This window comes from Daphnia pulicaria, chromosome 4 (assembly GCF_021234035.1).
Source record: "Daphnia pulicaria isolate SC F1-1A chromosome 4, SC_F0-13Bv2, whole genome shotgun sequence".
NCBI classification, from domain to species: Eukaryota; Metazoa; Arthropoda; class Branchiopoda; order Diplostraca; family Daphniidae; genus Daphnia; species Daphnia pulicaria.
Genome location: NC_060916.1, coordinates 2,896,256 through 2,912,652, shown reverse-complemented (window position 1 = coordinate 2,912,652; position 16,397 = coordinate 2,896,256). Strand labels below are relative to the sequence as shown.

General features: G+C 41.3%; 3 protein-coding genes across 3 annotated transcripts; 1 reads left to right on the top strand and 2 right to left on the bottom strand.

Annotated features, from left to right (window-relative positions):
• Positions 1 to 1,260: 1,260 nt before the first annotated feature.
• On the bottom strand, positions 1,261 to 5,501 carry LOC124336092 (ABC transporter G family member 20-like). The gene is made up of 13 exons (XM_046789732.1): positions 4,890 to 5,501; positions 4,038 to 4,460; positions 3,844 to 3,937; positions 3,436 to 3,774; positions 3,189 to 3,367; positions 2,899 to 3,106; positions 2,635 to 2,812; positions 2,448 to 2,563; positions 2,315 to 2,385; positions 2,134 to 2,222; positions 1,885 to 2,061; positions 1,713 to 1,820; positions 1,261 to 1,653 (listed from the first exon to the last, which is right to left on the bottom strand). Exons 1-13 carry the CDS (start codon positions 5,090 to 5,092, stop codon positions 1,454 to 1,456), a joined length of 2,385 nt encoding a protein of 794 aa, XP_046645688.1. The 5' UTR covers positions 5,093 to 5,501; the 3' UTR covers positions 1,261 to 1,453.
• A 3,003-nt stretch (positions 5,502 to 8,504) lies between these two features.
• Positions 8,505 to 10,992, top strand: LOC124336223 (lipase lipl-4-like). Its single transcript, XM_046789941.1, has 9 exons — positions 8,505 to 8,823; positions 8,924 to 9,134; positions 9,195 to 9,221; positions 9,302 to 9,392; positions 9,466 to 9,712; positions 9,789 to 9,944; positions 10,015 to 10,099; positions 10,162 to 10,307; positions 10,379 to 10,992. The coding sequence occupies exons 1-9, from the start codon at positions 8,626 to 8,628 to the stop codon at positions 10,571 to 10,573; spliced, it is 1,356 nt and encodes a 451-aa protein (XP_046645897.1). The 5' UTR covers positions 8,505 to 8,625; the 3' UTR covers positions 10,574 to 10,992.
• Positions 10,993 to 13,240: 2,248 nt separating this feature from the next.
• LOC124336273 lies at positions 13,241 to 15,029 on the bottom strand. Its single transcript, XM_046790016.1, has 2 exons — positions 14,180 to 15,029; positions 13,241 to 13,781 (listed from the first exon to the last, which is right to left on the bottom strand). Exons 1-2 carry the CDS (start codon positions 14,883 to 14,885, stop codon positions 13,291 to 13,293), a joined length of 1,197 nt encoding a protein of 398 aa, XP_046645972.1. The 5' UTR covers positions 14,886 to 15,029; the 3' UTR covers positions 13,241 to 13,290.
• Between the last annotated feature and the right edge of the window lie 1,368 nt (positions 15,030 to 16,397).

The following is a 16,397-nucleotide window of genomic DNA, read 5'->3' as shown; positions in this document are numbered from 1 at the left end:
GAGGACAAGCTGTTCAATCTCTAAACGCGCCCCCAAAACTAAATACAGGTGTTCCATTTCCATCTTTGAAGGCTTGGTGAATTAGAGATTCAAGGACGATTAATTCTATTATCTTATTTTTATTGTTAAGTCGATTTGAATGTCGATGATGGGCACAAGACTCGGGTAACATTGCGAAATCGAGTTTATTTAAAAAATGGTTCATAGATGGCTGCTCGAAAAAGAAGTAATTGATCAAAAGTCGGACTACAATTTATTATACGAAAAATATATCTCAACTTTAAGAAAATGTAATTGATTCATTTACAGTCCGATACATCATCTTAATTTATCGATGGGGATTCCCCAGGAGGGACGATGACGCAATGAATGATGGCTGAAATCATTAGTCCTAAGTGTGGGTTAGGTTAGACTATAGGCTATTCAATATACAATTCAATTCAATTCAATTCAAAAAATTGTGGGTAGCCAATCATCAACAATAATCTACTAGGACTTCCGGAACTCGACACTTTCCAACCAGAAGTTCAGGTAATAACAAAATGATTCCATTTTCAATTTCTATTTTAATTTGATTAGAATTTGATAGGAGTCCAATCGAGAACCGAACGGGCCAAGAGCCGTTCATAAAGTCCGTTTGCAAAGTCACCAACTGCTGGGTGACGGGCGATCGGACTCTGCTGGAACAGAGCGACGCCGTCATCTTCCACGGCGGCCTGGACTACGCCGTCTACTTCTCTGATTATATTTGAAGCTGCTGGACCAGAACGCGGCCCTCTACCTCAAATACTCGGAAAAAGGACTACGACATGCTGAGGGGTCCGCTGGATGGCTGGTGCGACCTGTGCGATAAGCTCAACGATCCAGCAGAGCCGGCCAGAGTTTCTATCCACGTTACGCCAGTATGGCTCTGTTATCCCGAAGAATCTTTGATCAAAACTCAGAAGTGCTGGTGGTCGGTAACTTTGTTGACTGAGAGTTCATCGCACCCATCAAAAGAAACATTCAAAAGAACAAACGGCGTGCGTCTCTTATTTCTACCTCGCATCAATTTATTCAATTCAACATTTTTTCCGCATATTGTCTTAAAAAATCATTCTCGCATGTTGAGTGTAATGTTTGAAAAAATTAGTAAATTTTTCCTTCTTCATCCTTTATTCCATATATTCCTTTCGATAATAAAGACATAAGTTCAAACAATTAAGTCTTAATCTGTAGTTACAAAAAAAATTGGATTGAGAAAGGAAATTGAGACGGATATAAAATTCGAAATAAAAATTTCTTTAGAGCAGGAATTACATTGCATGATATAGAATACTGTTGTTTACCACATATCAATCAGGTCACCTCCCAGTTAACCAAAATACAAAATGTGGCGGGGCAAGATCAATTATATTAGAACGATAAACGAGGTTCTAATCGTTGGATTTCCAACTAAAGCAAGCCTGCAACTTTAACTCGCGTATTTACGAACGCGGATAACAATCAAGCACAGAATTAACAGTGTCAAAATCCAAGCTATGCTGATCAAAACTCCCGCGTAAACGTCGGTTTTTTCGACACCCCACCCTCGTGAGAAAATCGATCTCAAAGATTCAATGGCGTACGTCAGTGGCATTGCATAGGCAATATTACGGAGATAAAAAGGCATACCTGAATACAAAATGTTTTCAAACATTCAAACAATTGAAAACTTATTTAAAATTCTCTACCTTCGATTGGCCAGCATACTCCACTGATAACGGTGAATGGCAGAAAGCTGGCCTGAGATAGTAACAGGGCGCTGATTTCAGTATCGCAAATAGTAGCAATCAGCAGGCCTAATAAGAAAATGATATTCAAATAGAATGAAAATTGAAATAACGAAATTTGTTCAATAATTACCGAAACACATCCCGACTAAACCTTGAAGGAAAGTGATAAAAACAGCTAGCGCTAAATTTCCTTGACAGGAGATGTTGAAGATCAATAACATGCACATGAAAACCAGCGCTGTTTGGCCGGCCATCACGAAGAATTGGCTGATTAATTGACCGAACAAAATTTCTGTCATTTTTACCCCTGTGAAAGAAAGTCACGTAATTAATTGATTATTTGGTTTTTTCTGAGGTTTCAGTTTTCACTTGAACGTACCAGCCACTAAGCAACGATCGAGAAGACCTTGCTTTCTTTCCGAGACAAATACACCAGCGGTTAACGATACCGCCATGAAGTATACAATTCTAAAACACAGAAAAGATAATAAACCACAATTAAGTTTCTAATGTGAGCGCATTAGCGTTTTTCCCCCCTGTAGAGCGAATAAGTAACTTACGAAATGATAAGACCAGGAGCCATGAATTCGGTGTACGGAGTATCTTTCTGGCCGTAAACTGGGTCGAGAAACTGTTGGAAAATAAAATAAAGATTCAAAGCAAACGAAAATAGATTAGAAATGGAATTCGTACCACAACAGGGATGTAACCCGCTTCCGGCTCGAACTGGCACGATCTCATGAAATCTTTGAAGAAATCACCGTAAGCTTCCAGCAGCCATTTTTGGATGAACACATCAATCTGCTGGTCTATATAAGAAACGCACGAGGATTCAACTTAAAAATGAATTCACTTATTCGTCACGTTTTGCGTAACCTACTGGAAGAATCCACGTTGATGCCTATTTGGCTGCGAAGAATGTTGTCGATATTTGCGGAATCGCCAATAGACTGGCGTATCTCAAACTCTTCCGTGAAATTATGTCCAAAGTGAATCACGCCCCAAACATGGCCGTTTTTCCCCGCTTCCAAAGCGTTCGACATACTTTCGTACGGGACCTAAATACAATTAAGAATACCAACTTATTATAATTTAATTTTGCTCAGCAAATCAACTATATCAACTAAATAAAATGTCAAAGTACCTGAACTATGTTGTCTTTAATGTATCGTAAGAAACGACAGCTGAGCATCGAATAGGAGCAATCGGTCGAGTAATTGCAAATGCGTCCCTGGTTGGGGTTGATCTCCTCGTTGACGATGGCCATTTTCAGGCCGGTAGGTTCGTGTCCGAGGGTCACGTTAAAGACGATGGCTTGGAAAGCGGGCATGAAGTAGATGAAGATAAATATTCTGCGCCAAAGAAATATAATAACAATGAAATATTTTCCATCCACAAATTACGCGTTTAAGAAGGAAAGCGTGGAAACCTCACCCGAAATTGCGAAACGTCAGCAGGAAATTTTTGCGGATGAGCGCACCGAGGCGATGCAGAGATGGGAGGACCGTTGGAAAATTGCGACTGGACTTGTTACGCTTGCCGCTTCGTGTCGCTGTGGCGTCGTCGAAATGAGTTGGGCTTGTGCTACTGACGCCGAGATTCAATAGAGCATTCTGGAGCATCAGAAAATGTTATAAGATACGATGTTGGAAGAAAGAAATAGATCAGATTTATGTGTTACTCCGAAGCGATCAGCGGGGGAAGCAGAGAATTCACGGCTATTGCTGCGATTTTGACGGGTAATTCCTGTCTCAGAGACATCAAGTTGGCTGGTGCTGTGGTTAAAGGCCGGATTGACATAACTTCCTGGCAGCTGTGCTGTTCGAGCCGCGTGAAGCGTCACAGGTCTAACGGGGGTTGCGGTTGCTACGATTTCAGTGCGATCTTCATCTCGATTTTCGACGTCGTCCTTCATGCAAAGCTTGAGGAACACATCTTCCAAAGTAGGCAAGTTGTAATTTGCTAGCAGCGTGTCAGGAGACTCTTCCGCCAACAGACGACCGGAGCGCATCATTCCAATCTATTGCAGAAAACCAAAATTCAGATCAACGTAAGAATAATTCATCTTTCTTAATGTTTATTATAATACCGTGTTAGCCTGTCGGGCTTCTTCAATGTAGTGGGTAGTCACTATGACAGTTCTTCCATGGTCGACACTCTGCCGGATAAGGTGATCCCAAATACTATCACAATATTAAAATGAGCATGTTAGTTTTAGGTTTGATGACTTTAAAAAATAAAAAATAAATTTAGACATTAGAATCATTTAAATTTTAAAGTTACCTGCTTCGAAGTAAAGGATCAACGCCAACGGTTGGTTCATCCAAGATGAGCAATTCCGGTTCGTGGAACAAGGCGACGGCGAACGAGACGCGCCGCTGTTGTCCGCCGCTCAGCGTCTTGACGTAACGATTGCTCGGAGGCAGGTCCAACAAATTGGACAAAAACTCCAACTGCGCTTTAACAAAGCTCGCCCGTAAATTGTAGATGCGACCAAAGTACTGGAGTGTCTCCTTGATGGTGAAAAAGCCGTACAGCGCCAACTCTTGCGGCATGTAACCAACTCGCGGACCGGGCACGCCGCTCTCCGGAGTGCCCGGTTTGTGGCCCAACACCAAAACCTCTCCGCTGTTGAAGCTCCGGCGACCGACAATACAACTCAAAAGTGTAGTCTTACCGCACCCACTAGCCCCGAGCAGTCCGTATCTAAAAAAAAAAGATTTATCAAAATTAGAAAATAAATGTTAAAATCATTTGGTAAAAGATTCATGGAAATTAGAAACTAAATGAAATCGTTTGTGTTGTCAGACACGCAAAAATCAACGGTATGATGTCAGTCTATTTATGTCGAATGTGTTAGTACGGTGTCAAAAATGACGTTCAGCACTGACTCGTCTGAAAGGAAACAACCATTGTGAGCGAGCCACGCCTTGACGTTAACTTTAATTGACACATAATGCTCAATAGAAAGTTTTATGTCTGAGCCCCCGCCACCGCAATAAAACAAACAGTTTCTCTTTTTTTTCTTTCTTTCAATTCAATTTACCGCGCTCAAACTTAAACCGAATATTTGTTAAATCAGACTGATTCAATCAGAAAATAATTCCATTCAATTTTTGACAGTTCAATACTTACATGGTTCCTTTTTTGACGTGCATGTCCAAAGCTTCCAGTACGGCATGGCGGTTTTTTCGCACTCCGTAGCTTTTGGTTGCGCTGCGGACGAGGACGGCCTCAGCCGGGCAAACGTCACCCGCGGCCGTTCCGTTGGTTTCACCACTGACCCGGTGCTGAGGAGACGAAACGATCGTCTCCGGTCTTCTGGCATTTTTCTTCATCTTTGGAATTCACGTAATTCGATTGGCGAATCACAACAGACGGTTGCAGAGGGAAAACGAACTTTGGTGTTGCACTTTTTTGGAGAGATATAAGAAATGAGAGACAGAGACAACATCAGAGCTGGTCAGCAGCTGGGCTACAAGTGGCAATGTTGTGAAGCGCGGTCGACAAAGAATGAGGTAACTTCAAAAGAGGCTACAAGTTAACTGTCGAATAAGAAAACTTCTCTTCCTACGGGACCAGAACGATTACAGAGTAAAACGGCCGGGCGATGAGTTTGTTAGTGTGTTGTGTTGGGGGGGAGATTTCGTCACAGTCTCTCCGCCTTTTCCACGGGTTCGGCAACCGTCGAGGAGTTCGTAGTACGAAAAATTCGCAACCCTCTCTAGTAGAACCGAGAAAACAGACTGAAAAGAACTCTTCGTGTTTACGTAATAACCCGAAAGCGGCGGCTATAACACAGAGAGATGTGAACCCCCCCTCCTCGCTTTCACACGGCACGTAACGAGACAAAACGGGAGGAGGTGGTGGTGGTGGTGGGGTGGAAGTGAAAAGATCCAAGGGAAAGCGAAACGAAAGGAAAAGTTCGAAAAACAAAAATTCTTTTAAAAATCCCCTTTTATTTATTTTGCCTCGGGTGGAATTGTGTCGCTTCCTAACTCATTTTCATTCTTAACACAAAAATTTGTGTGTGTGTGGAGGCCCTCGGTCTATACACGTGAAAGAAACATTTAAAAAACAGCCTCCGGAGAGACATAACAATTTTTAAAGGACTGAAAGGGAAAAGAATAGCAGCAGCTCTCATCAGCCAGCAGCCAACCCGGAAAGCCTTTCATTTTCATTGTGTCCTACTTACGTGAAAGTTTTTTGTCCGTGCGCTTGTGTGAGCATCACCTGCGACTATTAGAGAATAGAGATCGGTGCATGTGCTGGCAACCACCAGACGAATCCGGTAAATAAATAATAAGCGAAATCTTCCTTCCACCCTCTAGTCGTTTTTTTTTTTTGGCGAACTGACAAATGGAAATTTCCTGTTGCGACATACGTACGCGGTAGATGACCTACTTGGGTTTCTCCCTTTTCCCCCCGACATTAAGACACGTGCAAATGAAGAGTTATATTGCTAGGTCCGTGAACAAAATTTATTGCTGGATATTAGAGCTATAAATGTAAAAGCGCAACCAAAATTCCCTTTGAATGTCGATCTCTGTGCGTACATATTTAAATCCTGACCTATAACTACTTTACAATTTTTTGCGTAATTCACGGGTGTGGGCGATGACCTCTCGTTTTCTTTTGGACAGCGTGACTTGTAGGTGACGTCATTGCTAACTTTATCGTGCATTGTCTTGTTACAAGCTGAACGGAGACAAGGTTATTCGTGAATAATTTGGCAATCTTCTTGTCGCATTCGGTCAGAGAAATCAATTAGACAAGCTGATAGATCTACCCGTCATTCCTGTAAGCGTGACCAGCTGGACACGGAACATGTCGATTGTCGAAGGCGTCCAACATCACACGTGACTCTCTTCACGCCCCATCATAACGAACAGTCCACCGCAACTGAAATTATTCCAGCAGGAAATGCGTACTTCATCTGACAAAAATTCAATTCGTTTTTTTGTTTTCCATCGGCAAGGTGGAATAGTGAAAGTGTTTATTTCTTTATTTCTTTTCGAGTCGAGCGCTAGGCCTTATCACGATATGTCTTTCGAGTTAAAAAATGTACCGAAAGAGCGTGTAAAACTTTCCCTTTTTTCTTTCTCATGGCCAGCCTTTATGTCGGTACTATTTCTGACGACGGCGTGACGAAATGGTTTCTCCCATCCTCGATACACTTAGGATAGGAAACCTTGAACCTCTTCTCGAAACAGCGTCGGGGAAAAAATCCTCACCGATTCTCTGAATGTCTGGAGAGATGCCGTCACCATTATGTAGAGGTCGAATCTCCATACGTCGTAGACGAACATCCATGGAATGCAAATAAATCGTTAAAAGAAAAACCCCAAAATGAATAATGGGGTTTCCAGTCAACTATGTGTAGCTATATAGCTAATAAAGTAATAAATACGAAATACCGATGCGGATAATATATGGACGCTCTTTCGTCTGGGCCAGTCTGGGCATTTTGTTTGCGCATTTTTCAGTCCGCGGACCGGGCGTCCTTGTGTTGGTGACGAAAGTTTTTGGCATAATATAATTCTATTGAACTCTTCAAGAAAAAAAAGAGAGAAAGAGCACTTTGAGTCGGAATTTCCATTTAATATGGTATAATGTTATGCAGGATTGCAGGTTGATGGCATCCCGCTATATAGCCTAGTTCTTGTGCAGATGGCGAACAATCATTTATAAATCGGTCATAATAAATCAAGAAATGGTCTCACCTTGAATTGGTCGCATAACTTTTACAAACCAAAGCGACCCTATTTTGAAGCACTAATAATCGGCCAGGCAAATCACTTTTCCTCTCGACATCCACAAGCAAAAAAAAATATTAGACTCTGGGCGTACAATTCTCACGTGTTAGTCAAATCGTTTACGCAATAATAACGGTAAATTTTCTCATCAATTACAAGTTCACGATGAAACCGTTATTTGACTTTCTCGTGACCCACCGTGATTTCGGCAAGATATTTTTAAAAATATAATCCGCAGCATTTGTTCAGTTATTTGAAAAAATTTGGTATTACGGACCTCTTTTTGGTATTGTGGAATAACGGGACGCTTCTCTGTATGGCGAACTTTCTTGTAGTTAAAAAGTTCGCCTATATTTTGCTGAATCCCAAATAGAGGGAATATACGTAACGGTTCGGATTGTTATCCCCCGGATATTAAATTTTTTAATATGTATTTTTAAATTTGCAGAGAAAGCGCGCTTAAAAAAAAAAAAAAAAACGAACCTGTGTGAAGAATTTTCTGCGAAATAGCTATTTAGGCTCCCACACAAAGGAATGAGGCTGTATAATATCAACGCGAACGTTCAACTTTGCGACTCCAATAATTTGACATTTCGCTCCTTTCATTTCTTTCGCAACTTATCGCGGAATATTAAAAAGAAAGCGAAATTCAACTCGCAAATGAATATAGATTTATCAGCCAAAATTTAAACTTTGATTTTTTCTTTTTTCTCCAGAGGACACTCTGCTGAGAAATGTGATTTTATTGTTTGACGATCATCGAAAATGTTTGAACTTTCTCTTTTCATGGCCAGCTCCGGCCATGGCCTGCTCGTATAGGTTTTTGTCGGTCGACACAGCTCGCTCAAATAAGGGAACTTCCCTGCGTCTTTAGCTTCGCCCTGGCTGTGTATACCATGCTGGCCCTTGCAGGCCGGCTTCTATGTGTACACTTTGCCCTTGAGTCATGGTGGGGGGATTGGGGGAATAGCGTTTTAGACGTCTTCTGTTATAGCTGGTGCGCTCGTGAGATTTGTCCGCTCTGCCTTCAGTTCGAATTCGGGTGCAGCTGACGGAAGATATCCTTTTGTGTTTCGGAGCTGCGCTCAGTTATATTATTATTTTTTCTCAACGAGATGAAGGAACTTCATTCCGCTTTTGTTAAAACTGTCATCAGTTTGGCCGTGGTTTTCTCGTTTTATCCGCCCGATAACTTGAGAGAATTATGGTCTCCGTACAATCCTGTCGACCAACTTCAGGAGTGGTTCCTGCAGACCATCAAGCCCAACATTGAGCGTCATATTACCCAAGACCCAGAGACTTTCATGACAACGGTAACGCTTTAAATGATTATGAACATTAATTAAATAATGTTTCTTGACTTGTGATTATTATTATTTCATTTATTTATTTATTTATTTAAATTATACACAGCCGGAGATTATTGCTAATCGAGGGTATCCGGTGGAAATCCACCAGGTTGTTACTGATGATGGATACATTCTCGAGCTCCATCGAATCCCGTACGGACAACGGGACGGGCATTCGCACAACAGCACATTCCAGCGAAGAGCCGTTTTCCTCCAGCACGGGATGATGGGAACGGATCACTTCTGGTTGGTCGGCTCCACCAACTCATCCTTGGGCAAGTGTTAAAGTAAAAATTGTATTGGCGATTAATTCATTTTCTTATTTGATTGCACAGCCTTTATCCTGGCAGATCATGGATTCGGTAATTATCTCAAATAAAACCATAGCTCAATTCGATATGATAATATGATTATTAAATGTGAAATTAAATATTTTAATCAGACGTGTGGCTTGGAAATGCCAGAGGAAACACGTACTCACGCAAGCACGTCAGCTTCAATCCCGATCAAGACGAAGCATTTTGGGATTTCTCGTATGATTCGATAAACTATTAAATTATTTGAAATTTCAATTTTATTTTGGATTTATAAAAAAAAATGAACCAGGTGGGACGAAATGGGCCAATACGACATTCCGTCCAGTATCGATTACGTCCTCAATGCAACCGGACAAGAGAAACTGGCGGCTTATTTCGGTTACTCGCTCGGCTGCAGCGTGTTTTTCATGGGCGCTTCCCAATACCCACGCATAAACGATCAGGTGGACATCATGATCGGTCTCGGTCCGACGGTCAGCGTTGCGCACCTGAATAATTATTTCCGCTACATGGCGCCATTCGTCAATATCTATCAAGTACGTAAATAACTTCAGAATAAATTAATCATTCGTTTTTAAGAGAGAAGGTATAGTTTAAAATTTTTAAACCTAGCTATTTCAACGATTATTCGGCATCGGAGAAGTTCACACGAACGACGGAGTTTTACACTCTGTCACTCGTTTGATCTGCGAGACTAGCGAATTCGGAGCTAAATTCGGCCGACTGTGGCTCTCTCAAATTTTCGGCTACTCTGACGTATTTGACCAGGTTTGAACAGATTTGAATTATCCACTCATGGCTGATTAATAGATCCTTAATAATAATACGCAATCTGCAGTTGGAATATTATCGCTTACTGGGACATTATCCGGCTGGTGGCTCAGCCAATACCATGACCCACCTTCTACAAAACTACAACTTTGGTCAGTCTTATTTTTTAAAATCATAAGAAATAAAAATTAACTGAGATAGAAGCGTTTAACAGGTGAATCGTTTCTCCGTTTCGATTTTGGCACCGAAAAAAATATGGTCCGGTATGGCACGGCTTACCCGCCTGAATACAATCTGACCAAGGTGACCACACCCGTGTTTTTAATTCACGCAGACAGTGACCCATTCGCTCCACCAGAGGTTCATTATTTTCTTTTAAATGTTATAACAGTATGGATTGATTAAGTTGGCTTGTTTTTCTCTCTCTCAAGGATGTGGCCTGGTTGAAGGAAAGACTTGGAAATTTGAAGGGCTCTTTGCGGGTCGAGAGTCCGTCGTTCACTCACGGCGATTTCGTTTGGTCGCCCAGGGTGGCCGAGCTCGTTCATTTTCCCGCCGTCGATCTTCTGCCCTCGCCTTTTCTATACAAGAATAATTACGCTCAACTACAGCCTCATTTACACTGAGCTTTTGTAAACGGGTTCTGCAACGCTCATCATGTTGAGTGCTCGTTATTTTAATACCGGCTCATTATTTGCTCTTGGCCATGCACCCGCCGGTTGGAATCGATTACAAGAGAACGATTATTATTTTATTACAGAGTACTATAGGGGATTTTTAATAGGGGACATGTAAGAGATGTTCTGAATTGTATTTTGAACGCTGTTGACTGTAGCCTTAGATCTGTTCATTTTACAGCATTTAAAAAAAAGGTCGTTATATGTTGTTACTATTCTGCGTGCACTCCTAATATAGACTATGTGTAACGCGTACAAATTTAATATACATCAAACTGCGCATATATTTTACAGTCATATTTATGAATTTCGCGAACGTGTACAATTATGTTGATAATTCCATAATAAAATGCAGGTGTAAAAAAAATAATAACGAATAATCTATGCGAAATTTTCTCTTGCGAATTTTTTTTTTCCAAACGAAGTTTCAACGGCGAAATGATCAACGAAAATAAAAGTCACACTGACGAGGCGAAATATCCTTTTATTTCATTCTTTTTCACAGGTGAACGTACCCTCTTAGTCTCATACTGGCTGCGAGTGAAAGTAGGCGACTATTGTTGTCGACAGCAGCAGCAGTTTTGGTGAAGCAATATTTGCCAAATCAGGTAATGTTGGCGTCGCAGGCGCCCAGCAATATACTCGAGTACCGATTTCGAAAATTTGTTACTTTCTGTTCGCAGCTTTCGTTTGATTGAGGCTAATAACTTTTTTTACTCTGCCCTTTCTGTTTTGTTCACCGCCAGGTATTTGAGATGAAGAAATTATACTGTTTCTCCGGTATAAAAGCCAAATTATATTGATTTGGTGGTGTGCAATGTAATGTTAAATTAAATCCAATGTTAATTAGACAATCCCAACTCTTCGTCGTCACAAGAACAAGATTTGCCGATCGCCCACGTACGCCCTATAAACCGTTAATCGGCACGCAGACAAGGACACGAGTCCTTTTATAGTTCATAACCTCTCCTTTGAGGATACCATATACAAGCATATGCAAAGTATGCATATATTGTACAGCTATATAACAAAGAGTCCTTGGCCCATACTAGCTGAGAGGCCAACAGACATAGCATAGCTAGCATAACAGACTAGGCAAACTTTCCTCTTGTATTATGTTTTAACTAGGATCTAACATTTTTATTCACTTAGACTGCTATGTTATATAGCTAGAAGTTGTTTTTATTAATCTCGTTCCATTCAGCATGGAACGCGTGACCCGCCGTCTGTGCTCCATCTGGGACTTTCTCCTTTTACGCGCCCTTGAATGTTCCCTTGGCTGTTTGAAATCAAAAGGAAGGCTTTGGGTCACGAGTTAGGAGTTGGTATCGCTTGCATAATGTCACTTTGTGGGCGTTAACTTCTGCTAGGATATACTGGTGTGATTTCAAGGTCAAGACTGACGTTTCAATTTCAGGTTTTTCAACTAATGCCATTCAAAAAAACACTTTGAATAATGAAAATGCCGAAAGAAAAACCTGAAACCGGATTGCTGATAACGTGCTGATGGAGAGCGTAAGATAGTTAATGGAAATCCCAGGTTATATCCTTTGATAGCGTTGGCTAGTATTATGTACTAAATTTTATTCCATATCTTTGGAAAGAAAAAGGTGGGGGTCGCTGTTTGGATGTTTTAGCCGGACTTTACCGATGAAGAAGAATTCTGTCATTTTCCCTACACATTAACAAAAACTTCGGATATTCTTTGTTGATTTAAATCATCATCCGCACCGATCCTCGCTTGGCCGATTGATTTCAACCACTTGGATTGTATTACCGCAATTTGCGGGTTTCGCGCTTATCATCTTATCATGTAATTTGGCTTGCGTTTTCATGGGGTTCTTACCGTGTACCTATACCTTCCCAGTTCCCACAATCCGTTATTTCTCCTCTGAAGAATTGAAATTATAATTCAGAAGCTAACACGACGATTATGCGGAATGCGGTGTACAAAGCTTGTATTAAAGAAGATGTTTTTCCAGTTTCATCCATTTTGACACGAAGTGATATGATAATCCTTTTGAAAAGATAATAATATTGTGTGTTTTTTTCCGTTATAATTCCAGTTATAATAAATCGTAATAACTCAAGATCTACATTTCTTTGACACGGGTTCATGACGTTTAAGTAAACATACGTTTACATGATTTAGTTTCACATTAAGCAAGAAATGCGCTCATTAAGTCATTTTCCCTTTGAAAAATGTGTAAGCCTTTTTGGGTTGTTGTGGCAGATCAAGGCTTTGATAATTCAGATGAAAAACGCAACGCAAATATTTCGAATCAGAATTCCGGCAATCAGGCATTTTGTGATGAGAAATTCCTGAGAAAAAAAAAGTAATTCGAGAAAACATCAATCGCTCATCCACCAAAAGAACCATAATAAGGGAGTATTGGGTTCGTTCGTTCGTTATTAATTGACGAGCCTCTATTATTGGCCAAAAATGCTTATCTCAGATTTGAAACGTCCACCGTTTGATATTTTCTGGTTTATATGTTGATTTCAATAATTTTAAATAAATGACAAGAATCAAAAGCCCCAGGGCATCCATTCAAGTTCGCCTCTTTGCAATTGAATGGCATCTCTGCGCTTTTGTGCATGCAGCAGAGAGAAGAAGCAGTGATGAATGGTGAGCACATTTATAATTAGGAACGTCGACTTCATCATCATCTGATGCTGTGAAGGAGAACGAATAACTTGTTTTTCAATTTCCAGGCAATGTGGAGGAGGGAGCGTCTGAATTCGCTGCTGGTCGACATGTACATGATCGGATTATAAATGGAATGAAACAGGAAGAAATCGCGGACAAAAGACCCGACACTCAGAACGACCGCACAATCACCCTCCAGGCGGATGCACCAGTACATGGCGATCGCGTGAACAGAAACTGGAAATGTGCACAGCCAAAACGGCAGGACGTTGACGGACATGCTAAGGGCCGCCCGCACTTCTAGACGGTTGACGTTATTGGAGTGATGCCGTTGAATCGTCCAAGGAAAACATTCGGTCGAATCGATATTTTCTTGGGCGGCGAATGAAGCGATTGGACCACCGGTGTTTTTATTTCTGACAGCTACTGATGAATTATTTCCAGCGTAATCGACGAAAACTCTTTTGGCCGAATGCGAAGTGTCGTCCATCGTCAAAGTCGGTCCTTCTAATTAAATGAAAAATACAATTTTGATGAGGTTATAATTATGCGATCTTTCGTAAAGAAAATAAGCAGATGCACATTTGTCGAAAACCATTATTTTCAGGTTGTTATGAGGCTCTTACAACTTACACATTACGCATGGAAATGAGCGAGCCATTAAATAAGCCGATAATCGGCCATTCAAATTCATGAGCAGAATTTTGAGAGATTCGTACAACACGCAACAACTCTGTGCACTAATGGATTACTGATTTCAAATGTAAGCTTATTTGCCTATAGTAAAACCCAACGTTAGCATTTATGTTCAACAAGCGATTCGTGCTTCTCTTCCTGCCAGGCGGATTATTATCATTACTGTGCAATTGAAATTCAGAAAACGTTACACAAATACAATTTAATACCAGCCAGATCCGTGATGGATGCTCTAATCGTTGAGTGGTTGATGAACCTGACAGTCATGGGCTCCCGGCGGTAGCTCGACTTGTACTGTCGGATGAGATTCTTGGACTCGACGAAGATTTTGAAGTGGAGAATGACGCAGAGAATGCCCAGGCACAAGTCCCAGGCGAAAACATAGTAGACGTGAGCCAAATTGACGGTGCAGGTGTGGATGGAGAGATAGCCGGTCCAAAACGGGCCGGTGACAATGACGAACGTCAGGAGCGAGGCCAGGGAGAGCAACCAAACCACTCCGCGAACGGTGACGCTTTTCTTGTACCATTCGTAGCGAACGATGGACAAGTAGCGATCGAATGCGGCCAGCGACAGGCAGACCAACAGGATGGAGTAGTCGACGGAAGCTAACAGGACGAACATCCGGCAGGCCGATTGGTTTTTATAGACGATGACGGCCAGTTCGAGGACGCACTCGGCCAAGAAGAGACACTCGAACAGAGAAATGGCGGCCCAGAAGACGTGACGCGGGTAGCGCAATTGTCGCGATCCGCTCACCACCAGAACGACGAGGGTATTCAGAAACAATCCAACGACGACCACCAACATACGGAAGCGCTCCTGAGCTACGCTGACGTTCTGCCTCATGATGGGCACGTCGAATGTCTTCCAGAGGGTGTCGTTGACCGAGGGAGGTGAATAGAGTTCGTCCATCTTACGAGGTGTAGTAGTCGGGGCAGACTAAAAGGGCCGAGAGTCTAGGTGTAAAAATGCTGGGTCGTCATCAGCGGATGGGAATAGGCCTACTCGATTTTTACTTCTCTGTCATGCGCGCAGCAGATTGGATTACGCATTCAAACGAAAGTAGCTATATAGCTCAATCGACTCGGCTAACAGGTGGCGATGCCACAGTTGTTTTTTTCTCAAGTTTCAGCTTGAAAAAAGAAGACATTTGAGACTCGATTTGCGCATATGATTGTAACGTTACTTTTTAAAATTTCATTGCGTATTAGACTTGCTATTTTTAGAGAAATCAAAGGAAACAAAATGAATTGACGATTTGAATAATCACCAGGGCAATTTCGGTCGGGAGAATAGCTTCCAGAGAAAAATGCTTGTATGTACCATGCAAGCGAGGATTACAAGGACGAACCGATTAGTCTATCGATCACTCTTTTTTAAATTGTACACAGTGAACCGCGAAGAAAAGGGGCCCTATTTTCCTTATATTCATCGCGAAATTTTGTTCGGTGCCGCATATTGGAGTAAAAGCAGCACGGCTCTTTGTGCGCAAAGCTCTCAAGCGCTCTCAAGTGGATTCTTTAGTACATACGCTTTAATATTTTATGGACTAATTTTTTTTTTCGTTGAAGGAAAAACGTGAATGCTTGAATTGTATAACTCGGGGAAAAAATATGTGAGGAGATTTCAGGTTGCATCGATGAAACCAAAATAGATTTGAGAGAAAATTGCAATATACTCTAAGATACAAGGTATTGGTTGTAACTTTTGTTTCAAAGGTATTTCAGAGCTACACGGTAAATCTCTCTCTTCGATCGACTAGGTTATTGACGCGAGAGAGGTTCCAGAAGTGCACGACTGCATTAACCAGATTAAACTAGTAATATGTATAGCGCGACTTTTAGCTATGACCGTTATATGACATTGATATTATATTAAAAATAACTGAATTATAGTCCTGGTTTAAAGGCGTAAAGGAAGACCGATGAAGTTCCTGCATGTGATTTGATTTCAAGAAAATAAGACGCAGGCCTTTTAAAAAATGGAGCTGGGTAATAATGCAGCGAGATGTATCGCTTTGCTGTCTAGCTGTGCGACGACGGCGACGAGAGAGCGAGATAAATCCATTACTTTTCAGTCTCCCAGGAGGTGCGAAAAGACTGCATTTTTCATGTCACTCCAAATATTTTTTTTCTCTATACTTTTTACGACAAAGGCCAATGCAATCGACATTTTTGAAAATGTACAGAAGTCGTCTAAGTCAGTCTGTTCATTTCCCTTTCTGAACCATCTATCCAAGGCTCAACTACAAGTAGGCCTATGCATTCACTGAAGTCTACTCCAGTGTCTCACACTTATTCAAATCCACAAAAGAATTTATTCTCAAATTATGCAGCAGTATATAGACCCTGAATAATATCACTTTTATACCATCAAAGGAAGTGAAACTGAACAAACAAAATTACCAAACAACACTTTGGGAAG